At 45.9% G+C, this 26,526-nt stretch overlaps 1 protein-coding gene across 2 annotated transcripts; it reads left to right on the plus strand.

Moving 5' to 3' along the window:
- The first annotated feature begins 6,245 nt into the window (after positions 1 to 6,245).
- On the plus strand, positions 6,246 to 18,190 carry LOC101679420 (zinc finger protein 260). 2 transcript variants are annotated; one of them, XM_004767229.3, is made up of 5 exons: positions 6,246 to 6,413; positions 10,020 to 10,143; positions 10,967 to 11,093; positions 13,460 to 13,561; positions 16,019 to 18,190. In XM_004767229.3, exons 2-5 carry the CDS (start codon positions 10,129 to 10,131, stop codon positions 17,911 to 17,913), a joined length of 2,139 nt encoding a protein of 712 aa, XP_004767286.1. In that variant the 5' UTR covers positions 6,246 to 6,413; positions 10,020 to 10,128; the 3' UTR covers positions 17,914 to 18,190. The 2 variants fall into 2 exon arrangements, with proteins under 2 accessions (XP_004767286.1, XP_004767285.1); XM_004767228.3 differs by having other exon boundaries at positions 10,043 to 10,143.
- The last annotated feature ends 8,336 nt before the right edge of the window (positions 18,191 to 26,526 follow it).

The following is a 26,526-nucleotide window of genomic DNA, read 5'->3' on the forward strand; positions in this document are numbered from 1 at the left end:
ATAAGAAAAACGAAATTTACTGCAGATTCGGTGCCATGCACAAGGCTTGACCCAGAGCAGGCAGGCACTCAGTAAATATTTGTTGAATAAATGAGGATGATGGTGTTGTAGGAAGGGGAGGAAGCCTGCAAAAGAGATACTGATCCATACATTGAGGTCCTTTAAACGTCAGGGAAAGGAGCTTGGTGGTTTTTCCCAGGGATTGAAACCCCAAATACTGATGGGTCCAGGAATATAAAGTGAACCGCATCCATGGAGGATAGAAAGTACCCAGCTCCATTCTATTGCAGTCACAGTGAAATAACAGCCCAGTGTTTTCAGATCTTCAGAGTTTTCAAGAGTCCCCAGAAATTCAGATTTTTAAAAAATATAATTGCCATCATTGTAAGGTGACAGGAGAAACCTCTGAGGCTGAGTGCTGCCCATATTTTTTATGCTAGAGACTATTGGTAAATGAAGCTTTAAGTGTAGCTAGAGCTCGCTGGACTCTCTAACTACATTTCCCAGAATCCTCTCCACCTACAACTTGCGTCCGTTGCCATAGATACTACCGAGCCCCATTAAAGCTAGCGGGGTATGCACTTGAAGAGCTCGACTCCAGCCATCCGTTGCCAAAATACCAATCTCGCTTATGCGCAGTAAGGAGCGCTTAGACTAGGGCAGTTCGGGAAAGAAGGAGCAGAGGCTGCAACCCAGAGGATTGTGGAAATTAGGTAGTTTCCAGGATCCCCCACATCCCCCTCCCACGCAGGCGCCCTTCTGTGGAGGCAACGGGATGCTGTCGCCCTGGTGACGTCACTCCTGGCAGGCATGACGTCACCCTCACTAAGCGCGCTAGCTGGGAGGCAAGGCTACACCAGGCAAGTCAAAGCAGCCCGACTTCAAGTTCACTTCTTCTTTTTTTTTTTTTAACCTTTTTTTTTTTTAAGATTTTATTTATTTATTTGACAGAGAGAGAGATAGCCACAGAGGGAATGCAAGCAGGGGGAGTGGGAGAGGGAAAAGCAGACTCCCTGAGGGGTGTGGAGCCCGCTGGAGGGCTCCATCCCAGGATCCTGGGATCATGACCCCAGCGGAAGGTGGAGACGCCCAACGACTGTGCCACCCAGGCGCCCTTTCACGCTCACTTTTTTTTTTTTTTTATTTGACACAGAGAGGGAGAGATCACAAGTAGGCAGAGAGACAGGCAGAGAGAGAGGGGTAAGCAGGCTCTCCACCGAGCAGAGAGCCTGACGCAGGACTCAATCCCAGGACCCCGAGATCATGACCCAAGCCGAAGTCAGAGGCCCAACCCACTGAGCCACCCAGGTGCCCACGCTCACTTCTTAAGCTGATCCAAACCCATTCCGGTGAAGGCCTGGGGGTCGTAAGTTGGTGGGCCTAAGGTGCTTTTAGCTTGGGTAACAGTGTTTGGTTTTGTAAATGTCTTCCTGCTACAAGTCCAGCTACTCCCTTAACTTTCTGTGAATTTACTGGGAAGCAGTGCACAATAAACAGATAATTAAGATGTGCAGAAATAGTAGTGTGATGAATGCTCCCAGAGAGCACAATCTGGGGCAGGAGAGACAGTTACCAAATAATTAGAATATAATGATAATATCAGCGTTAGGTTCAGGTGGAACTCGGGAAGGGAGAGGAGTTGCTCCAGCTGGGCTGGGTGGGTGTAGGGGAAAGTTTCCTATAGGAATGGCTGCAAGCGCTAGTGGCAAGAAATGGAGTTTTCCAAGAGCAACAGAGGAAAAGAACATTCCAGACAGAGGAAAAAGCACGTAGGAAGGTCAAGAGGGGGGAAATATTAATAACTTTTAAAAATAGTATTTGGGGCGCCTGGGTGGCTCAGTGGGTTAAGCCACTGCCTTCGGCTCAGGTCATGATCTCAGGGTCCTGGGATCGAGTCCCACATCGGGCTCTCTGCTCTGCGGGGAGCCTGCTTCTTCCTCTCTCTCTCTGCCTGCCTCTCTGCCTACTTGTGATCTCTCTGTGTCAAATAAATAAATAAAATCTAAAAAATAAATAAATAAAAATAAAAATAGTATTTAATGTCAATAATATTGATAGCAAACAGAAGGTGGTGTTTTCTGTACCATACTGTTTTAATGCCTTTAGTCATATCAACCTAGTCAAATGTCATTTATTAGTGTATCTATTATCTTTTATTTTTATTAGTGTATCTATTATCTATTATCTATTAGTGTATCTATTATCTCCCCATGTACAATGAGGATATGGAGGTATAGAGAGGTTAATGACTTTCAGTGAATAAGTAGGAGTAATCATTATTCTGTGTGGCCCTTGCTAATGGATTCTACTTGCAAAGCACTGTGCCATTTGTCTTCTATAGAACATCAAATCCTATTGGAGCAGGATCCTACCCTTTTGAGCTCATTTAACTTTAATTACTTCTCCAAATACCCTATCTCCAAATAAAGTCTCTTTGAGGGTTAGGGCTTCAAAACATCAATTTGGGGGATAACAGACATTCAATCCATAGCACTTTTCTACACCCACACTTGCATGCCAGACTCAAAAAGCTACTTAAATCTCTTTCTCCGACTCTAGGCTTCCATACACTCTGTTCCCTCTGCGTCCAATAGCCCATCTCGTTCTGTGCCTTCACTGGTCACATTTATGTCTCTTAGTCTGTTGGTTCTTATCTTCCAACCTACAGCCAAGGTGAGACCTCCTCCAAAAGTCATCCCTGATTGCCCAGAGCGGGTTAGAGGTCGTCCTCTGTGCTCATACGATGCCCTGGGCTACCCCCATCAAGCACAAAATATCACACTAGGGCCAACTGCCTGTAACCATGAAATTATCATGTACCCTAATCCTAGCAATAGTGATTGGCCCAAGGGGTGGGCCCAAGAACCAAGAAGGACCAATCAGAACCCCTCCCTGGGATTGCTATATGAATTCAGTTGCACCCATGCTATTGGCTTCAGCCAATGAGATGTGGATGAAAGTGACATATGTCACTGATCTCATTCAACTTGCATGACTATCCAGAGAGGAAGGAGGATTTAAGTAACCCATACAAGACCCACAGTTGGTCAAGGACAGTAGCAGGACTAATGTCCTTATAAAAAAGAGGAAGAAACACCAGAGTTCTCTCTCCACATGATCCTGTACCAAGGAAAAACCATGTGATGATGTATCCAGAAGGTGGCCATCTCCAAGCAAGGAAGAGAGTTCTCACCAGAAATCAACCATGCTGGCTGCAGGATCTAGGAGTTCCAGGCTGCAGAACTGAGAGAAAAGTAGGTTTAGTTTATGGTATTTTATTATGGCCACCCGAGCTGATTAAGATAGAGTGCCATGGGCCACCTGCGTGGCTTAGTCATTAAGCGGCTGCCTTTGGCTCAGGTCATGATCCTAGAGTCCTGGGATTGAGCCCCACATCGGGCTCCCTGTGAAGTGGGAAGCCTGCTTCTCCCTTTCCGACTCCCCCTGCTTGTGTTCCCTCTCTCGCTGTCTGTCTCTCTCTCTCTCTCTGTCAAATAAATAAATAAAATCTTTAAAAAAAATTTTTTTAAAGAGCATCATGAAGTGAAGGCTGTCTTCAGGCTCACTGGGCTTCAGGTACCAGGCTAAGACCTGGACACTTTGCTGAGGGCAGTGCCAAGCCAGAGGAAGGACTGGATCTGCTTTGGGTACAAAAAGACCATTCTGGGTTGGGGGTCGTGGGCTCCTGGGTGGTGCAGTCAGATAAGCATCTGACTCTTGATTTGGGCTCAGGTTGTGATCCCATGGATTATGAGATCGAGCCCCATGTCAGGCTCTGAGCTCAGCACAGAGTCTGCTTGGAATTTTTTATCCCTGTCCCTCTGCCCCTCCCCAAGCTTGTGCACGCTCGCTCGCTCTCTCTCCCTCCCTCAAATAAGTAAATATTTAAAAAGAAAGAAAGAAAGACACTTCTGGGGTGGGGGGGACAGACAATAGGGGAGACACTATCGGCCAGGAGGTTTGAGATGAGATCGCAGTGAGGTTGTAGGGTGAGGACCAGATTTGAGCCATGGCCAAGTTCATGGGCATGGAGAGGGCAGCAGACCTGGGGAGCCTGAGGGTGAGAAGAGGGACTTCCCTGGACCCACTGTCGCTGGCTGGATCATTGAGCCTTGGGGTTGCAAAGGTCTCCCTAGGGCTGTTGGACACATCTTCCCAGGGTAGCTGTATGAGTTAATTAAGCTAATAAAGCCCACTGCATTTTGTCATTAAGTGACAGCTGGTCTTTTTCAGTTTGACAGTGGTTCATCTAGGTTTTACTCATGTGTATACATAGATTTTACATCTTTATAAATATGAAAGATATATAACTTTGTGATTTTTCTTCTTTTAATGTTCATTCACAAGTATTTCCCCAGTTATTGTGTCCTGATCATAATCATTTCAGGCTCAATAACATTTCATAGGTCGGATATACCATTATTTATTTAACCAATCCCCTGAGTTCATATAACTGAAAATAACTATTTGTTATTTGGTTTCTGATTGGAGATTCCCCACCACCCCAGTGACAATTCAGGGAGTTAGGCTTCTTCCGTTTTCAACATAGGACTTCCAGGGTCATAGTCTTCATCTACAGCCACAGAAGGGAAAAGACTGTGGGAGGTGACAAGTGAGAGGTTTCAATGGGCCAGGTCTGGGTTTGGCATGCATGTTCACTTCTCTCATTTTATTGGATAGAACTTAGTCATGTGGCCACCCCAGATTACAAGGGAGGCTGGAAAATGTAGTCTAGCTGTGTGCAGAGAAAATAGGGGAAAGACTGAAGAAGCGCTATCTGCCTCACATTACCCCCAATGAGGGATTACAGAGAAGAAAACCTCGTAGACAGTGGAAGAGAACTGCCCCAGATCACAAAGAGATTACAATCTGTAGGGCAAATATGGCACTAAAATCCAAATAGCCCCTTTTTTCATTAGATTTTTCATCACTCTTCTTTGAAAAGCAAAAACCTATGGGATTTTATTAATCTTGTACCCAGTAATTTTATATAATTATGTTGTGGCTTATCTTAGTGTTTCTTTTGATTCTCTGACTTCCAAGATAAAAATCATATCACATTTAAAGAAGGATGAAAACCCAGACTTCTCCGTTCAGATGATACCTTTTCTTTCTCTCGTCTAACTACACTGATAGTTCTTCCAAAAGTGGTCATGCTAGACAGTTTGTTTTGTTTGGACTGACAGTTTGTTCTGACTTTAATGGTGAATCTTTTGGTTTTTAGCATTAAGCCTGATTTGGGGTTTTAATGATATGCATACAATTAAAAATAAGAGAGAGGCAAGTAACTCCTTAAGATTTTTGTCATTATTGAGGCACCTAGGTGGCTCAGTTGGTTAAGCAACTGCCTTTGGCTCAAGTCATGATCTCAAGGTCCTGCAATGGGGCCTGGGTTGGGCTCCCTGCTCAGTGGGGGTTCTGCTTCTCCCTCTCCCTCTGCCCCCCCACCACCCCCACTAGTGCTCCCTCTCTCAAATAAATAAAATTGTCATTACTATTCAAGATGGGCCTATTTTTTTAAAGATTTTATTTTATTTATTTAACAGAGATCACAAGTAGGCATAGAGGCAGGCAGAGAGAGAGAGGAAGAAGTAGACTCCCTGCTGAGCAGAGAGCCCAATGCTGGGTTCAATCCCAGGACCCTGGGATCATGACCTGAGCCGAAGGCAGAGGTTTTAACCCAATGAGCCACCCAGGCGCCCCAAGATGGGCCTATTCTTAAATATATTAAGTTTATGTAGACATGGCTTATTACTGGAGGTTCTCAAAACCCTTTTCATAGCCATGGATGTGATGGCATTACTTTGATATATCAATTAGCAAATTCTGTGATAGCCCAATATCAAACCATCCTTGCATTCCTGGACATATACCTCCCAGCTCCCACTACAGGGGTCTGTTTCCCTTACCATACCACCCTTTAAGAGGTGGTGAAACTGAGGCAAACAGGAAGCAGATGCCCAGGGATAGCAAGTAATTAAGTGACAGAGGCTCAATTCATTCACCATCAATTTAGATGGGGCCAACTTCTTTGTGTCCTGTGGACTTCAACTACAGGGGTAACTTTGTTAGATGGGTTAAATGGGCTATGATGTCCCCTCCTGTGAAGGGCAGCGAAAAGACTGGCTAAAATGGGTGTGTTCGCTGTGTCTCTACAGCCAGACATTTCTCAATACCAGGTTCCCTCCTGCCCCACATCGTTCTCCCAGACTCCATTTCCCAACATTCCCCGGCTATAGAGACCTGAGGCCGGGAGGAGCGTGAGCCCGCTATGACTTCTGGAAAATGTAGTCCTGCTGCGAAGTCGCGTCGGGGCTTGATAGTACCGAGACAACTACCGCGCAGGCGCATTCCACGGCCCGCCAGAGGGAGGTAAGGCCTGGCCACTTTCCGCAACCCGCGGAGGCGCACAGGTGAGTCCCGACCTACCGGCGGGAGCGGGTGGGTGCGGGCCGAGCGGGACAGGCTGGTGGGTGCTCAGGACGGCGGGCCCGAGTCCTGCCTGGGGGCACGCTGTGCGGTGTCCCGCCCCCTCCTATCTCTCGCGAGGCGGCCCCAGAGCGCCGCTGCCAGCCCGAGGATCTCAACGCGCAGGAATTGGGCGCCTGCTGTTTGCCAGGAGTCAGCGAGCGCGGAACTGTGCGATCTCCCAGGAGGGAGACTGTGCGTTTCCATACTTCGCTGGTGAAGAAACAGACTAGGCGGCTTCTCGCAGGTCCCAGTGGTCGGCCTGGGGTGTTTGCCCCGAAAGCCCACCGCGTACTCTGCACAGTCACGCCCACGGTCTCTGTCCTTATCCTGAGAATGCCACCCTTTTTCTGGGTCTCTAATCGCTCTGTGTTCTCCCCCCACCCTCCCAAACCCCTTTCAGTCCCTCTTTCTGTGTGTCTGCGCGCCCCTCTTCCGAGTCTGTGTCTGTTTCTAAAAACAGGGCCATTATCTTCCAAGACCACAGGACCATGATCACACAGCAGGACAGTAACATCGATAAAAACTATTAGCTAATCTGCAGACCCTCAGATTTTGCTAACTGTCCCAGTAATGTACTTAATGGCAAAAGCAAAGCCCACACCACACACTGGGTAAGTTGTTAGCGCCCTTTAGTCTCCGTGAACCAGACGCAGTTCCTCAGTCTTTCTTTGATTTTGATGATCTTGGCATTTCTGAAGATTACAGACCAGGTACTTCTAGAATGTCCTTGGTCTGGATATGTTCGGTGTTTCCTCTCTATTAGATTTAGGTTTGGCGGGAATACCTAAATTCAGGGTGATGCAGTGTCTCATCAGAGCAGGAGCCCGTCATGTTTGCCCATCACAGGTCATGTGCGTCTTGATCACTTGGCTGCGGTGGTGTCCGCCAGGCATTTCTGCTCTAAAGTTACCTTCTTTTTGTGATTATTTAGTAACTTACGAGGACATAGGGGAGAGTCTGTAAGACTTTCCTTCTCATTTCCTCATCAGAATTTCGCCCACTGCTTTCAGCCTTCAGCTGCTGGCGTTCCTCTGTAACTGGAAACAGGTGCGAGGCTGTGTCTTATTTCTGGGCTGTTTTAGTTTCCTGTTGCTGCTGTAACAAGTGACCACAAACTTGGTGGCTTTAAACAGCACGAATGTGTTCTCTTACAGTTCGGGAGGTCAGAAGTCTGCAGTGGGTTTTACCGTGCTGAAATCAAGGTGTCAACAGAGTGGTGCTCCCTTGTGGGCTCTAGGGGACAATCTGTTTCCTTGCCATATTCCCGCAGCTTCTAGAAGCTGCTTTTTTCTTAGATGAGGCCTCTTCCAGCTTCAAAGCCAGAGAGACAGTGTCTTCTCTCTCTGACTCTGCTCCTCTTTACTTCCCTCACTTGGCCTTCTCCTCCCAATCAAATACCCCCCTGCCTCCCTCTTCTAAGGACACTTATGATTGCATTTAGGCCCCACCAGATAATCCAGGATAATCTTCCTATTTAGAGGCACTTAACTTAATCACATCACAGGTTCATCGCACAAGATACAAGAATGGGGCCATTGCTCCACCAACCATCTGGCCTATATCCAGGCCTGTCTCCCCCACCAGGTGGGGAGCCCCTTTAGGGCAGAGCCTCATCTCGCTCGTTATTATGTCCTCAGATGAGCCTGTCACTCTCACATGAGTCTCAGAGCATATCTGATGAATAAACAGAAGTGACCATAGTCCAAACACCAATTCTTCTTTGGCAGAGTTTTTTGTTTGTTTGTTTTTTGGGAGGTTTTTTGCAGGGACTTTTGAACTTTATTTCAACAGGTGGGACATTTCTTCAAACAACATCTTAAGAGAGATCAGGATCCTTATGCTGGATTTGTAAGGCAAATAGAAGGAGCTCTGTAAGGGCACCTGAGTGGCTCATTTGGACTCTTGATCTCAGCTCAGGTCTTGATCTCAGAGTTCAAGAACTGCATTGGACTCTACACCTTTTTTTTTTCCCTTAAAGAAGGAGCTCTGCAAAAAAGGGTAGATCCATGCCACAGAATACTATTCAGACATAAAAAGAAATGAAAACTTGGGTGCCTGGGTGGCTCAGTGGGTTAAGCCTCTGCCTTCGGCTCAGGTCATGATCTAAGGGTCCTCGATCAAGTCCCGCATCAGACTCTCTGCTTGGCAGGGAGCCTGCTTCCTCCTCTCTCTCTCCCTGCCTCTCTGCCTACTTGTGATCTCTCTCTGTCAAATAAATAAATAAAATCTTTAAAAGAAAAAAAGGAATGAAAACTTGATACGTAGTGGAACATGAATGAATCTGGAACACAGTATGCTAAATGAAAGAGGCCGAATACAAAAAGCCACATATTATATGATTCCATTCATAGGAAAGGTCCATAATAGGCAAATCCATTAAGACAGAAAGATGAGGGGCGCCTGGGTGGCTCAGTGGGTTAAAGCCTCTGCCTTCCGCTCAGGTCATGATCTTAGAGTCCTGGGATCGAGCCCCGCATTGGGATCTCTGCTCGGTGGGGAGCCTGCTTCCCTCTCTCTCTCTCTGCCTGCCTCTCCGACTACTTGTGATCTCTCTCTGTGTCAAATAAATAAATAAAATCTTAAAAAAAAAAAAAAGAAAGAAAGAAAGAAAGATGAGGGGTGCCTGGGTGGCGCAGTCAGTTGAGTGATTGGTTTCAGCTCAGGTGGTGATCTCAAGGTCATGGGATTGAGCTCCGAGTCAGGCTCTGCGCTCAGTGCGGAGTCTGCTTAGGATTCTGTCCCTCTCCCTCTACCCCTAACCCCTCAGTAAAATAAATAAACCAATCTTTTCTAAAAAAAAGAAAGAAAGACGAGTAGTTTTCAGGGGCTGGCATTGGAGGGCTGGGACAGAACGGGGAGATTTGGGAGTGACTGGTTAACGTTTCCTTTTAGGGCAATGATGAAAATGTTATGGAACCAGATTGTAATGATGGTTGCACAACATTGTGAACATCCTAAATGCCACTGAACTGTGTCATTTAAAGTGATTAAAGTGGGGACACCTGAGTGGCTCAGTTGGTTAAGCGTCTGCCTTCGGCTCAGGTCCTGAACCTGGGGTCTTGGGATTGAGTCCTGCATCAGGCTCCTTGCTCAGTGGGGTGCCTGCTTCTCCCTCTGCCTGTTGCTCCTTCTGGTTCTGCTCAACAAACAAACAAATAAATAAATAAATATAAATTTTTAATAAATATTAACAACAAATAAATAAAATATTTTTTTAAAAAATGAAGTGGTTAAGATGTTATGTTACATGTTATATGCATTTAACCACAAGGAAAAATAAAAGTAAGAATGAAAAGATGGCTTAGCTCCGCAGCCAGACTTCTGGTTATGAGTCCCAGTCTGACACTTGAAATCTCTGACCTTGAGCAAGGGCATTGACCTCTTGTTCTTCTATTTCCTTCTCTCGGGATAATTCTAGTGTCGTCTTTTGGAGCTGTTATGTGGGTGCAGTGAGCCGAGGTGCCTGATTGCTACCAGTTGTTAGTATAAAGGGTCCCCTCTGTTATGAGGCATCTTTGGGAAAACGTTTATCTGTCTGTCTGGGCCAGAACTGACCCTCTCTGTGCTCCAGTCTCCTCCTCCAGCTCTGCAGACTCAGGCCTGGTCTTTTCTCCTGGAGACACATGCCCAGGACCCTGCAAGGGCCACAGGACCCTGATGGCTGAGGACCAGGTGAGTTCGGGCTTCCCCATCCCCAGGATGATTTTGTGGACCCCAGAGGGCCATCACATCTCTGTCTATTGGCTGAAGATTTCTCCCCCTGCCAGGCATGGGGAAGAGACTATGGTGGGAGGGGTTCTGGGCCTGGGAAGTGCTGGGAGGAGAAGAGAAGGAAGGGCAGGATGCCCTGAGCTGGGACTTTATGACCCGTTCTAAAAACCACTCTAATGCTCAGCTGACTTTGAGTTGCCAAAAGAGGTGGGCAGTGGATGGTTTTGCTTCACTCTAGAGCCTTATCCTTGGAGTCAGGGATGAGGATTAGGATCCCAGTGCCGGTCTGGGATGGGGTGCCACTTAGTTATCACTCTTACACACGTCTTGATTTTTAAAAAAGTGTTTCTTAAGGATGTCATATACAGGTGTGCAGGTTGTGCACTGCACAAGGGTGCCTCATCTCAGTGGCGGGATTCACATCATATACCTCATACACTGGTACATAATGTCAGTTTTCATGCAGATGGCAGTAAACAATGATTTACTAAAATAATTGGCATATTATAAAGACTTTCCAACAGATGGCAGTAAAGAGTCACGCAAAAGGAAGCTTTTTCCACCTGCCAAGGAAGCTCTGGGCTAGTAGCTGCCCCAGATTTTCTACATTTCTGTGGACCATTTTAATTCAGTTTTCTCAAACCTGCTGAGTCTGTATGTTCCAGCCTGAAATGTTAAGAGCTGGTTCAACCACTAGCAATGGTAGGCTCTTAACCCATGACCTCTCTGGGCCCAGAGTTCTAGAAGGATGTGCCCCTCCACCATGTAAAATTGGCCCTTGCAGGAATCATTGACCTTTAAGGATGTGGCTGTGGACTTCACCCTAGAGGAGTGGGGCCAGCTGGGGCCTGGCCAGAGGGAGCTGTACCGGGATGTGATGCTGGAGAACTACCAGAACCTTCTTTCCCTGGGTAAGGCCCTGCCCCTGCCTTCCCAGGAAGAGGCGTGATGGCCCTGCTTCTGCTCTCATCTCTTTTGTGCCCACCCACTGCTCAACAGTGGGCATTTGCTGAGGTCATGGGGTGCCCTCTCTGCTCTTCTCACTGGTCCCTCCCGCCTGGCCTCTGTCTGTCCCTCTGTCTCTCTGCCGCTTCTCCTAGAGTCTCTGTGTCCCCCAGGGCCCCAAGTCCTCTGCGTGTCCTGCAAAATCCTCAACCTGTGCCCCCACCTTCTCTTCTTGCTTCCCTTTCCATGTGTGGTGACCTCAGGCTCTTCCCTGCAATGCCTGTTCTAGAATCTCAGACTCCAGATGCATCCTTGGATGTCCTCCAGTCATCTGGCTCCATCTTGAGAAGGCACAGAAATGCTGTTCCCCAAATATGTCTCTCTAGTCCTGTGTTGTCCACCCACCCACCTACTGCACCCCGTCAACACCCTTCACATTTGTCACCCTCACCCTGAGCTCCACATCTCCATGCTGTCCTGTTCCTCCTCCCCTGGGCCCCCTGCCCCCAGACCAGACACCCCCAGCCCCATCCTCGCTCCTCCCTACCACCTCCTCAACAGCCCCTCATATCCTCTCTGCCTCCCAACAATCTCTACCCATCCCCTCCTCTCTGTCCCTGCAGCCCCGCCCTGACCCACTCTGGCCTCTTCAGCTGTCTGTCTGGCCACCTCCATCTCTCCTCAACTTCTTTTTCTGATTCTTCTATCTGGCCTTTTCCCTGTAAGCTCTGGTGCTTTGACACTCCTTCCTCAGCTGTCCTCACTCACACACTTTCACTGGACAAACTCACCAAAAACCAAAAACTCACCATAAACTTCTGCATCAGGGACTGCAGGAAAGCCTCCAGGTAAGCCCCCAGGTTTGGGGGTTTGAGGAAGGAGGCCCCCCAGGCCTCAGTTGCACTCACACTGCAACGAAAGGACACCAAGCGCAGTCAGCTAAGAGATAAGCCATGTGGGGCGATGTCTAGGGGAGACCAGGCCAGAGTCCCCTCCCCAAGTAATCACACAGGACATCCAACAGGATGTGACAGTACATGTGAGGTGTTGCCCACCAGGGGATGCTCGTTAGAGACCTTCCACCCCCACCCCTCCCCAGTCAGCGCCCAGGGTTTTCACTGAGGTCCAGTCACGTCAGCGGCCAAACTCTAGACTCCCCAAAGGAAAGCAGGGGTTCAGCAGAAACCATGCTGTGGGCCCAGCAGCTTGGGCACGGGGAACCCTCCTGTCAGTCAGGGAACACTGAGAACCCTCCTGAATCCCAGCTGTCCAGACGCCAGCCGCAGGCTGCCTTGTGAGCAGGCCTTTCCAAGGAGAGCCTGCTGTGTGACCCCTTTTCTGCACAAGTTAGGTGTAAAGAGTGAAGTTGCTTTTGCCTGTCCCCTGCAGAAATATATTTCTTCACAGTTCAGAGGCCAGAAGTGCAAAATCCAGCTGTGATCAGGGCCCTGCCCCCACTGGAGGGTCCAGGCCAGAGTCCTTCCTGGATGCAGCTTCTGGAGGCTCCTGGCAGCCCTTGCTGTTCCTTGCCCTGTACCCCCTCACCCCAATCTTGGCCTCCATCTTCACATGACCTTTTCTCCACATGTGTCTGTGTGTCTCTCCTCTTCAAACAAGGAGTCTTTGGACTCAGGGCCCAGCCTGCTCCCAGAGGACCTCATCACTAATTACAGCTGCAAAGCCCCTGTTTCTGAGTAGGGTCACATTCTGCAGTTTCTGTGGACGAAATTTTGGGAGAGCCCTGTTCAGCCCACTCTGGGAAAAGAGGAATCAGTGTGGTTTCAAAGACAGCAGGCATAAAAAAAAGGAGATAGAAAGAGATGAGATTAATTTTAGGGGTGTATTTTCTTGTACCTAGTCCATCCAAAAAATGGTCATTTTGGCACCTGTTGAGATGATAATCAATGTGCCAATTATTGATGATTTTTTTCTATTTTTCTTCTCGATAAGTCAGTCTTTGAATTTCAGTGTGTACCTCACACTCAGCTTGAACAGCACAGAACCAAAGATTGATTGATTGATTAACTGATTTTAGAGAGAGTGAGAGACTTTGAGTGGGGGGAGGGACAGAAGGAGAAGGAGAGAGAAAGGGAAAGGGAGTCTCAAACAGACTTCCCGTTGAGCATGGAGCCAGGACCCTGAGATCACGATCTGAGCTGAAACCCAGAGTCAGACACTTAACCAACTAAGCCGCCCACATTCCTGGAACATTAGAGTTTCTCATCATTAGGCACCCAATGTATACAGCTCCCCTGCAGACCCAGGGCCTGGGGCTGAGCTCTAAGGCCTCCTGATGACTTCCAGCCATGGCCAAATCTGGTATCTTTTCCAGGGGCCGGGCCTCCTGGGTCCAAACCTGATGTGATCTCCCGTCTGGAGCGAGGGGAGGAGCCCAGAATGGAGAACAGGGAAGCCCAGCTAGCTGCCTGTCCAGGTGGGTAAGTTCGTCCAGCAGATGTGAGCTATCTGCCTACCCTGTCTGTCTGGATCAGTGACAAAAACGAGGCAGCGTCTCACACAGCCATAGTCATGGGCAGTGGGCTCAAATCCCAGCCCCAGAACTTCCTGGCTCTGTGACCTTCAGGCAGGTCATTTTGCCCCTTGATTTCCTCGCCTGCAAAAGGGGGTCAGTAATAGTACCCTGGGTTGGAAAAGATGAATGAATGAACACATAAAAGTATAGCCCAGCACCTGGCACGTCGTAACCCCCCTGGTCAGAATAGGCTACGGTGATTCTTTATCGGGAATCATCTGTGTAGGGACCCAAAAGTGGGACCCCACTGGACATGCTGGGGGACAGGAGTCCAGATGTATGCCCCCCACTGGCCCATGAACTCCATGAGGGGAGGGGGTTGGAGCTTCTTTGTTTCCATCACTGTCCACCATGTTGTGGGGTGAGACTTGCCCCCTCATTCCCCTTCACCACAGCCCATTGGTCCCCAGTGCTGCCCTCCTGCCCCCTAACTTTTCCCAGACTGCTGTGCTGTCTCCCACAACCCTGGCTCAGGCCTCAGATTCCCTTGGTCAGACCCTCAGCCCAACCTCCTCCCTCACCCCCCAGGCCCCCGTTCATCTCACACAGCCTGAGAGGGGTTTTTCCACACCTTGAGCTAATCCCACTCCTCCCCTACTCACAGCGCCCCCCCATGGCTCCTAGTACCCCTGACAGCAAACCCTAGCACTGTGGTTAGCACGTATCAGGTATGCAATTCATAGGGGTCCCAAGAACAGATCTACTAGCATCAAAAAAATCCATCCCCTCCAACAAATCCCACATGGATATGCTTCCTGCTTATCATCTCTTCTCTATACTTCCCTTTCTCCAAATTGCAATATTGTGCTGCAAAAGCCTCACACACATTTAATATTTATTGACCTTTTTTAAAAAAGATTTTATTTGTTTGAGAGAGAGCCAGAACAAGCAGGGAAAGGGGCAGAGGAACAAGAAGACTCCCTGCTGAGTGGGGAGCCTGACACGGGGCTCAATCCCAGGACCCTGAGATCGTGACCTGTGCCAAAGGCAGACACTTAACTGACTGAGCCAGCCAGGTGCCCCTATTTATTAATATCTCTTGATCAAATTAAAGTTATGTGTGTTCATCACAGAAACTTTGAAAATCTAAATAAGAATAAGGCAGGAAATGAAACTCTCCCCATAATGCTGCTTATCTCTCAAAAAAATTTACTTTTCTCATTTTACCCCAAAGCTTTACTATATATATATATTTTTAAGATTTTACTTATTTGACAGAGAGAGATCACAAGTAGGTAGAGAGGCAGGCAGAGAGCGAGAGGGAAGCAGGCTCCCCGCTGAGCAGAGAGCCCGATGCGGGACTCGATCCCAGGACCCTGAGATCATGACCTGAGCCGAAGGCAGCGGCCCAACCCACTGAGCCACCCAGGCGCCCCAGCTTTACTATATTTTTTAAAAGATTTTATTTATTTATTTGACAGAGAGAGACACAGCGAGAGAGAACACAAGCAGGGGGAGTGGTAGAGGGAGAAGCAAGATTCCCGCCAAGCAGGGAGCCCAATGCAGGGCGCGATCCCAGGACCCTGGGATCAGGACCTGAGCCGAAGGCAGACACTTAACCAACTGAACTCCCTTTTTTTTAATTACAAAAGTAAATAATAACAACATGAAAAACCTTGAGGACATGATGCTAAATTAAATAAGCCAGACACAAAATGACAAATATTGTATGATTCCACTTACATGAGGTGCCTAGAGTAGGCAAATTCATTGAACTAGAGTTGAGTGTGGTGCCCAGGGGCTGGGGAAGGAGCAGCAGGCGTTAGTTTTTAATGAGTACAATGTTTCAGTCTGGGAAGATGAAAAGGTTCTGGAGGTGGATGGTGGTGGTGATTGCACCCTAGCGTGAGTGCTCACATGCAACCCAACAGCATGCCTAAAAATGACCTAAATGTCACATTTTATGATGTATGTATTTTACCACAATAAAAAAGTAAATAATAATAAAGTCAAAATGTTCCAACTTGGTGGGGGGGGTGGGGGTGCCTAGGTGGCTCAGTTGGTTAGGTGTCTGTCTTTTTCTCATGTCATGATCCCGGGATCGAGCCCTGCATCAAGCTCCCTGCTCAGCGGGGGAGTCTGCTTCTCCCTTTACCTCTGCTGCTCCCCATGCTCATGCCTTTACTCACTTACTCTCTCAAATAAATAGGTAAAAAAAAAATTTTTTTTAACATATTTTTATTTTTAGGGTATTTGGAAGCCATCCTTCCATGTCACAACACAAATCTCCCTTGCCTTTTGAAAGAGCTACCTAAACTTTGAAACTTGCCTTTTAAAGTTTTCCAGTGTCAGTTCAACTTAATCATCAGTGTCCTTGGTCCTGACGCAGATGATAGTCACATTTTCCATGTCTTTCAGCCTTGGATACCAGCTCTGCAACACCTCAGGAGACACTTCTGAGAGAGAGCATTTCTGAAGAGGCCACTTCCCCTGTGGGAAAGAGGGAGGGGGTTTTAAGGGCAATGCTTGGAGATGCCAGGCTGGGGGGATCCTGGGCCTGGAGCTGTCGGTTGGAGGACCAGGAAAAGCAAGAGAGGCGTTTGAGGTGTTTGTTTGCTCCTTGCAAGGAAACCATCTGTGGGGAGAGAGGCATGGGGTGTCTCAAGCTGGGGCAGAGCTTCAGACAGACCTCAGCCTTCATCAAGAAGCAAAGAGGGCTGGTGGGAGAGAGAACTTGGAAGAGGAATGGACCAAGAAAGATCCTGAAATGCCAAAGAACCTTCATAGAAAAGAAGCCATATAACTGCATAGAATGTGGGAAAACCTTCATTTACCATTCAGACTATATTCTGCACCAGAGGATTCACACGGGAGAGAAACCCTACAAGTGCAATGATTGTGGGAAGGCATTTAGCAACAGTTCATATTTCATTCAGCACCACATCATACACACAGGAGAGAAGCCCTACGTGTGCGGTGAGTGCGGCAAGACCTTTACTCAGAGCTCATCGCTTACTGAGCATCAAAGGATCCACACTGGAGAGAAGCCATACAAATGCAAGGAATGTGGGAAGGCTTTCACCCAGAGCTCCTCCCTCATTAAACACCAGCGGTGCCATACTGGGGAAAAACCCTATAAATGCAACCAGTGTGGGAAGTTCTACTCACAGGTGTCCCACCTCACCCGCCACCAGAAAATCCACACAGGGGAGAAGCCCTACAAATGTGCCGAGTGTGGCAAAGCCTTCTGTCACACTTCCTCCTTGACTCAGCACCAGACCATCCACACCGGAGAGAAACCCTACAAATGTAATGAGTGTGGGAAAACCTTCAGCCACAGCTCGTCCCTGTCCCAGCACCAGCGAGTTCACACGGGAGAGAAACCCTATGAGTGCTCTGAGTGTGGAAAGGCCTTCAGCCACAGTTCATCCCTGACTCAGCATCAGAGAATTCACACTGGTGAGAAACCCTATGAGTGTAACGAGTGTGGGAAGGCTTATACACAGATTTCCCACCTCATGAGGCACCAGAGCGTTCACATGGGAGAAAAACCCTACATATGTAATGAATGTGGAAAGGCTTTCAGTCACACCTCGTCCTTCACACAACACCAGACAATTCACACTGGTGAGAAGCCCTACAAATGTAACGAATGTGGAAAAACCTTCAGCCAGAACTCTTCGCTCACCCGCCACCAGAGGATTCACACTGGGGAGAAGCCTTATGAGTGTAAAGTTTGCGGGAAGGCCTATACCCAGATTTCCCACCTCATCCAACACCAGAGGATTCACACTGGAGAGAAGCCTTATGAGTGCAGTGACTGTGGGAAAGCCTTCAGCCGGAGCACCCACCTTATTGAGCATCAGAAAATCCACACGGGCGAGAAACCCTACAAGTGCAGAGAATGTGGGAAAACATTCAGTCACAACTCCTCCCTCACCCAACATCAGAGAATTCACACTGGCGAGAAACCCTATGCCTGTAAGGAATGCGGGAAAGCCTTCAACCAGAGCATCCACCTTATTCAGCATCAAAGGACCCATACCGGAGAGAAGCCCTATAAATGTAACAACTGTGGAAAAACCTACACCCAGATTTCACACCTTATTCAACACCAGAAGGTTCATGTGGGTGGAAAACGCTATGTGTGTGAGGAATGTGGGGAGGATTTCAGCTGGAGTTCACATCTGGCTAAACACCGGAGGCTTCACGCTATGCACAGCACCTACGTCTGCAATGATTTTGAGAAACCCTTTGCATGGAGCACACAGCTTGCTGATATTCCAAGAACTCTTGCTGACCAGAAAGCCTAAGAAATTAGCCCGTGGGCGATTCTGATGCTGGGTTCAGTGCAGCCTTCATCAGCACCAGTAACTTCCTCCCAGAGAGGAACCCTAACACCATATACTGTGAGAGAGAGTTGCTTCTCTGTTTCTTACAAGGAGCTGGTGCCATTGATCACCTGCTGGGACACCTTCTGATCATTTTAGGAGCTCCCTCCTAAAATCTCAGCTTCCCCCCTATTTTTCGATCTTATGGCGTCCCCAGAGGGTGGTGTAAATGAAATGAGACATCATCTGATATCTTTAACAAGGTCTCTGTGAACTTTTTTTATTAAAGATTTTATTTGTTTGACAGAGAGTGATCACAAGTAGGCAGAGAAGCAGGGAGAGAGAGGGGGTGGGGAAAGCAGGCTCCCTGCAGAGCAGAGAGCCCTATGCGGAGCTCGATCTCAGGACCCTGAGATCATGACCTGAGCCGAAGGCAGAGGCTTAACCCAACTGAGCCACCCAGGTGCCTCTCTGTGAACTTTTTAAATTTATCGACCAAAATAAATAAAGAAATATGAGACTGACGCGCTACCTACTGCGCTAACAAGGCACCTAAAATAAATAAATAAATAAATTTATCAATCAGTCATTAAATTAGAGCTTGAAAATTCAAGAAAAAAAATCACAACTGGAAAGATTAACCCTTTAGAGTACAAGTTTATGTAGCTGAGCATCAACACTAGATTTTAGTATCCTACAAAACTTCAAGCTACAAATTTCATGACCATGCCTGCAGTTGGCTTAAACACAGTATGTTCCACTATTTACAGTCATTTTTAAAGGCTTATTTTTTGCATCTTTCTCATGTCCAGGATTTATGCTCTATAAAGGAGTTGCCATCTTAAACATCATTTTCTGTTTTTCTTCATGCCCAAAAGTAAGTTTTTCTTTCATCATATTTTATCATAAAAACATACTATTAAAAAAGGGGGCAGGTCGTGCCTGGGTAGCTCAGTCCGTTAAGTGTCTGACTCTTGACTCCAGCTCATGTCTTGATCTCAGGGTTGTGAGATTGAGCCCCGAGTCAGGCTCTGCACTGATTGTGGAGCCTACTTAAGATTCTTTCCCTCTGTCTGTCTGTCTCTCTCTCTCTAAAAAACCACCCAAAAACAACAAACAAAAAAACCATAGTGTTTGTATTTTATTATAAAAATAATGCACATACTTTTATAACGGGAAACATTTTTAAGTAAAATAACATTTGCTTTGTAAAGGATAATTTGGAAAGTATCAAGAAGTATGGAATAAAATACAAATTCTCTGTAACCACACAGCCCATGGAGAGCCCATCATTTTGTGTGTACTTCTTCCTGTTTTTGTTTTACTCTGTCTTCCATATCCATATATTTTTTTTAAGATTTTATTTATTTATTTATTTATTCATTTATTCATTTATTTATTTATTTATTTGACAGAGATCATAAGTAGGCAGAGAGTCAGGCAGCTGCGGGGGAGAACAGGTTCCCTGCTGAGCAGAGAGCCCAGTTCAGGAATTGATCCCAGGATCCTGAGATCACGATCTGAGCCAAAGGCAGAGGCTTAACCCACTGAGCCACCCAGGTGCCCCATATCCATATTTTTAATCATGAAACAAAAGCAATATACTCACCCTCAACTTGGCCACCCTCAGAAGTCCTATGGTCTTGATTTTTTTTTATTCCCTTTCAAGTATCATCTTAAAATAAGTGTTCTTTTATTTCATTGTGATCAGAGTGTAGAAACAATTTTGGCTTCTCAGATTTGCCCTGTTATACACTGAGAATTGTCTTTTGTAATCCCATACACTTCATACTCCTCATCATTCGGGCTAATAATATTTCACTGGTGGGTGTAAAATTTTCAAGTCCATTCTCCCACATGGGTTTTGTTTTAAGCCCTTCATTGACACAGGTGCTTCACCAGTTTTCCCAATTATGAATGTTGGAATGAGTATTTCCACACCTGCTTCCTCTGTTCTTCTCAGGAGATTTTTTCTCTAAGTCATATTCCCAGGATGGAAATAGGAGAAGCACGATTCTAATGATTTTCCTGAATACTGGAACATTTTGTCAAGTTGCTTTCCAAATTGGCCGGACCCAGTCTGCCTGGGACAAGCTGGGCATGAGGACTGCCATCCACATTTTACCAGCACTGAACATCCATAATTTTTTCCTCTGTCAAATATATGAGATGACAAACATTTTTTTAGTAACTTACTATGTGCCAAGTTCCGTCCCAAGCCCTTGGTATGTATGAATTCTCTTTCTTTGAACAATTCCACCTGTTCAGGACTGTATTGTCCCATTTTACAGGTGAGGACACCAAAGCACAGGGAAACGAAGTGGCCAAAACCTCACGGCTATGAGCTTGTGGAATATAGAGATTCAAGCCCAGGTAGTCAGGCTCAGAAGCTATGCTCTGAACATCTATGGGGATTGAACACATTTCACATATAACATTTCCTTCTTAAAATAATGTTTATTATTATAAAAATCAATACATGCTTCTTATAGAAAATTTAGAAGATCCAAAAAATCCAGAAAATTTCACCCAAAGTCTAGTGTCATGCAGAGATATCTGTTAACATTTGGGTCACTTCTGCTATTTTAAAAATAATATATAATATTATAGGTGCTTTAATAAATTTGGGGTATACTGAATATGCAATTTGTCATACTTCTAGTTTACTTTATTATCACGAGCCCCTATCATTAAATATACCCATATCATTAAATCCTCTTTAACAACCAGATGTTTGGGGGATAGTTTGCATACTAATTCAGCCAGTAACTTCATCAATCCCCTGTTGGACACCTTGGTTGTTTCCAGTTTTTGACTTTTATAAATGTCTCTTGAGCTGAAGTCTGTGGTTGAGCACCTGACCAATTTCCAAGTGAAATCCTGGCAGGGAAGTCATGGGATCAAAGGAAGAATGTTTCAGTGATCCCAGACATGTGGGCCAATGGTTTCCCAGAACTTTTGTATCTGTTGGCAATCTGACCATCAGAGGACAGGACTATGTCTCACCAACATCACCCATGGTAACTATTACCATGTTTAAAGTCTTCCCAGTTATTTCTTTTAGTATGTGACTCCTTTCATGGTTGAATAAATGCTCATTTATGGTGAATAATTCAGAAAACAAAAATGAAAGCAATGACTCCCTGTAAATCTTTATTCCAAAGATTCTAGATTTTTTTCTGTAAATATGAACTTCCTTTTTTGTTTTTCCTTTTTTGTTTTCCTTTTTTGTTTTTATAAAACTGGTCGTGTGTATACACACGTGTATATATCAACGTAAATACAGTAGACAATTTGTATGGTATATGCACACATATGATTTAAGATTTTTATTTTTTTAAGTAATCTCTACACCCAACATAGGGCTTGAACCCACAACCCCCAGATCAAGAGTCACATGCTCCACCCACAGCCAGCCAGGCGACCCCACACATACAATTTTAGAAGTGACTTTTTTCACTTAGTATAATGTGGATATTTTCCCATGATAATGCAAACATGTTTATATATAAACATATATAAATATATAGAAACGTATATGTGTATCCTCATACTAGGGTTTCTTGAGTTTATTTAACCAATCCCTATTTTCTTAAAAGATTTTATTTATTTATTTGTCAGAGAGAGAGAGAGAGAGAACACACAAGCAGGCAGAGTGGCAGGCAGAGGCGGAGAGAGAAGCCGGCTCCCTGCCTAGCAAGGAGCCCCAGGACCCTGGGATCATGATCTGAGCTGAAGGCAGTGGCTTAACTGACTGAGCCACCCAGGTTTCCCTAACCAATCCCTATTAACGGACATTGAGATTGTTTTCTTTTCTATCATTGGACATTTACTATTTGACGCTTGTGCAAGTTATCTCCATAAGATAAATTCCTAGAAATAAACTTGTGGGACAAAAAATGTCCACGTTTAAATTTTGATAATTACTGATAAATAATCCTCCAAAAAAAGGATGAACCAATTTACATGACTCTTGACTATATGAATATATGAATGCCTATTTCTCTGTTGCCCAACTTCCTTCAAAAATTACTCAGTACTGGGGTGCCTGGGTGGCTCAGTTGGTTAAAGCCTCTGCCTTTCACTCAGGTCATGGTCCCAAGGTCCTGGGATCGAGACCCGCATCGGGCTCTCTGCTCAGCAGGGAGCCTGCTTCCCCCTCTCTCTCTGCCTGCTTCTCTGCCTACTTGTGATCTCTGTCTGTCAAATAAATAAATAAAATCTTTTTTTAAAATTACTCAGTATTATTCTTCTAAAAATATTTCTAAGGGCACCTGGGTGGCCCAGTCGATTAAGTGTCTGCCTTCGGTTCAGGTCACGATCTCAGGGTACTGGGATTGAGCCTTGAATTGTGTTCCTTGCTCAGTGGGGAGTCTGCTTTTCTTTGTCTTTCCATGCTCCCTCTCCCTCTGTGCACTCCCTCTGCTCTCTCTCAAATAAATACATCTTTTAAAAAGTTTTTAAAAATATTTGTAATCCAATAAGTAAAGATGTCCTAGCAATAGTGAGATTAATGATCTTTTATATGTTTGTTAAGGTTTCATCTTCTTGGGATTGCTTATTTATGTATTTTGCCCACTTTTAATTGGGCTGCCTTTGTGTATTGATTTATAGGAGCAAGTCTTTATGTATTACATAGATTAACCCTTTGGTATATACATCACTAATATTTTCTCCAGGTTTATTGAAATTTTGTTTATGATGTATTTTGCTACATAGAATTTTTAAAATTTTAGTATTCAAATCTATTTGTATTTTCTTTTATCATCCTTGGACCTATTGTCATGCTAAGAAAGGCGTTCCTCACTGCCAAGATTATCTTGTATTGTATTCTAATACTTTTATGACTTTTTAACAATTAAATTTTTATTGTCTGTATTTTTAAAAATGTCTTATGGTATGAACTTTCAATCTCTAGAGGTCACCTCCATTCTTTGGCTTGCAGCCCCTTCCTCCATGTTCAAAGTCAGCAGGGTAGCGTCTTTAAATGCCTTCTCCTAATATATTCCATCACATATGTACCTTTCTCAGCACATTTGATCCACTTCCTTCTCAAAGACTCACCCTCACCCTTTTATTCACATAATAATTTAGAAAGCTCTTGAATTTTTTTAGTCTAAAAAGAAGCTAATTTTGAATCTTGCCTTTGTCATTGTCTTACTATCTGATCCAGTTTCCTGATTTTTCTTATTTATTTATTTATTTATTTATTTGATAGACAGGAATCACAAGTAGGCAGAGAGGCAGGTGGAGAGAGAATGGGGGAAGCAGATTCCCTGCTGAGCAGAGAGCCTGATACAGGACTTGATCCCAGGACCCTGAGATCATGACCTGAGCTGAAGGCAGAAGCTTAACCCTCTGAGACACCCAGGCACCCCGTTTCCTTATTTTTCAAAGGAGAATAATATGACTTTGTTATGAAGGATGTTTTAGGTTTCAAGTCATAGAAAACTCAGAGAATAGTTCAAACAAGAGAGATGGTTTACTTACTAAGCGACCAAAAAGACTAGGCATTCAACCTGTTTATCCTGGTACTTAAGAATGACTTCAATGGCAAGTAAAAGAAAACCCCAACTCAGATCCTCACAAGCTCCAGAAAGAAGAAATCTACAGGTAGGGAAACCTCTAGCTGCTAAACGCTAATATCTCTTTACAATTCACCTGAGATTTATTTGGCTTTTATTGCACGAGTATGTTCCCAAACATTTATATTTCCTGATCACAGAGGTGTCCTTTCATTGGTCTCAGCCGCTTGCCTGTTTACTTCACAGCACAAATCATAATTTCCCTTTATATGTCTCCTATGTACTGCCCTTCCCTGACCCCTGAAGGCAGGGTCCATGTGTGGTCTTCTACCACTAGCGCCTGGAGCACTGCGTGGAACAGACTAGGTTCTCAAAAAATAGTCAATTGTCTGGTCGACTTCAAGACTGAAATCATTCCCCTCCCTGCCTGCACGGTACGAGAATGGTAGTTTCCCCACACCATCCTTAAGACTATGTCATACAGCTTCAAATTTTGACCAGAGAGATAAAGATGGCGGGTTTTTTTCTCCTTTTCTTCTCTTCCTGGTGACCTCCTATTCATCCCTCAGAACCTTATTCAAAGTTCCCATACTCTGGGAAACCTTCCTTACATCAACTCTTTCCTACCCTTCTTCGTGTTCGAACATATGTTTCCCATTAAGTCTTATGAGCAGAGCACGCTGTTTTGTTGAGCATCCTTGCTACTAAACGGGCCTGTAATGAGGGGCCTTCTCCTACCGCCAGCGCTTAGGCTGTTGCCATGGAGACAGACCCGTCGATGCCAGCTGACAGTTGCACTGGCGACAGACTGCTGGCGATGCTTCTCCACTCCACCTATAGAAGCAGAAGAACTCGGACATCTGTGTATCCCTGGCGAAGGCCGAGGAGGGCTCCGGGTTTTCTTCCTCCTTGACCGACGGTGGATGGTAGCCCAGAGGATGCTACAGGGATCTGGGAAGCGTAGTCCGTCGGGGAGTCGGTGCAGACGCAGACGCATGCACAGCTCTGGGGCTGCGCACGCAGTGTCGCCGCCGTGGTGGGGACGCCCCGTGCGGAGCGAGCTCCGCGTGGGAGGCCGACTCGAGGTCCAAGACACCTCGGGGCCCCAAGTGTTAACGACACTCGCCGCATCCTCCCCTCTTTGCCCAGAAAAGTGGTTCGGAGGGATCTCGAGGACTTAGGCACTTAACCGGGATGGAGACGCGTGAGAAGCCGAGTCCTTCCAGTGGAGCCGCAAAGTTGTGGCTGGCACGCGGCCTTAGGCGGGGCGGGGCGGGGTTGTGGGCGGGACTAGCGCGAGGATTAGCTGGGGTAAGCACGGGGGCGTGCCTGTGCCCGGGAAAAAGAGGGGAGACCTCAGCCAAAGAAGCAGGCTGGGCAGAAAATGCTGGCGTTTGTTCTGAGAATCCTTATGCACGGGCTCCTTCTTGAGTCCAGTGGAGAAACAGGGTCAGAGGGCGTGGAGGTTCGACCAGGGTTGTTAACTGATCCTCTCCAGCTCTTGGTTTAGGAATTCACTGGCTGAGTTGAACGGTGTGAACTAGCTCTATTTCAGTTTCTAATTCACTTTCTAAGGAAGGTGATTAGTAAATGCTTAGTAATAAAATCTACCACTATTACTGTTTTGCAAGTAATTCATTTCTCAGTCACTTATTAATCGCCAGGTGATGTGCTATGGTCAAGGTTAAGAGTAGGGTTCCAAATTTATAAATGCTAATCTTACAGAATAAATCACTAAAATTTACAATAATAAAATCAGTTGAGTGCCTATTATGAGCCAAGGGTAGTTTTAGTTTTAATGCTTAGTTTTAATGCTAATTATTACTAAAAATGATTAATTACACCAAAACAGCTAATATGTATGCATCCTGGGAGCCAACCACAGCTCTAAATATTTCACCAGTATTTAACCCTCACAGCCTCCTGGTGGAGTCCCAACATTGTTCTTGCCGTGTTGTATATGAGGAAACGCAGACTTGCAGGGGTGATGGCACCTGCCCAGGGTCACCAGATGTTTAGGAGACATGGGAGTCTTCCCCTTTCACATAGCGGTTAGGAGTCCAGGTGTGGAAGTTCAAAATCCTGGTTCAAATTCTGGCTCTAGAACTTCCGTACTGACCAACAGGGTCAGGTTTCCTTAACCTCATTGTCCCTAGGTTTCCTCATTTTTTAAGATGGGAGTGATACCAATATCTGTCTCATAGTGCAGCTCTGGGGGCTACTTTGATTTATGGAAAGCCCCTGGCACATGGTGAGTCCTCAGTGAATGTTAGATATCATCACTGCTTTGATTTGTTGTTGATTTGGGTATATGGTGTGAGGTAGGGCTATTTTATATCTGGTTATCCAGTTGTCCCTGGAGTGTTTGTTGAAGATTGTTATTTTCCCTTGAATTGTGGCACCCTTGTCAAAAATCCACTAGGTTTAAATTCCTTCTTTGTTATACTTGACTGTCCCTGAAGAAGTAGTGGTGGCTCAATTAAGGATCCTATCTTGATTTCAGCTCAGGTCATGATCTCAAGGCCATGATATCAAGCCCTGCATCCATCCAGCTCAGCGCTGAATGTGGAATTTGCTTGAAATTCTCTCTCCTCTCCCCTACCCCTGCCACTCACACTCTTCTCTAAAAAAGAAAGAAAATACAAATAAAGCAGGTAAGATCATGGAATTTCAAGGCTGGGTGTGGATGGTTTTGCTGTTTCCTGGCAGACCTTGGACAAGTCAGCCAACCTCTTTGAGGTCTCATTTCTGTTTCAAAACAGGCTGAGCAAAATTTACCTTAGAGGGATGTTGTGAAACTACGTGAAAACTACACGTTTAAGGAGCGCTTACAACCTGTGTGCTTGGTGATATCCTCATGTTACCCTGTGTGCTTTCATACCCATTATAGTGCTCACTTCAACAGCACATATATTATACCCATTATTTAGATGCAGAAAACTGAGGCATGGAGAGGTGATGCTACCTGAAGTTGCATAGGCAGGAAATAGACAGAGAGCAGATTGGCTGACTCCCAGTCCCTTGATAAACTCCTGCACCTACCCCTTCAGACCCAAGGTGGCTCATGGCC

The sequence above is a fragment of the Mustela putorius genome, unplaced genomic scaffold (genome assembly GCF_011764305.1).
Source record: "Mustela putorius furo isolate JIRA1106 unplaced genomic scaffold, ASM1176430v1.1 tig00000196_pilon_pilon_pilon, whole genome shotgun sequence".
NCBI classification, from domain to species: Eukaryota; Metazoa; Chordata; class Mammalia; order Carnivora; family Mustelidae; genus Mustela; species Mustela putorius.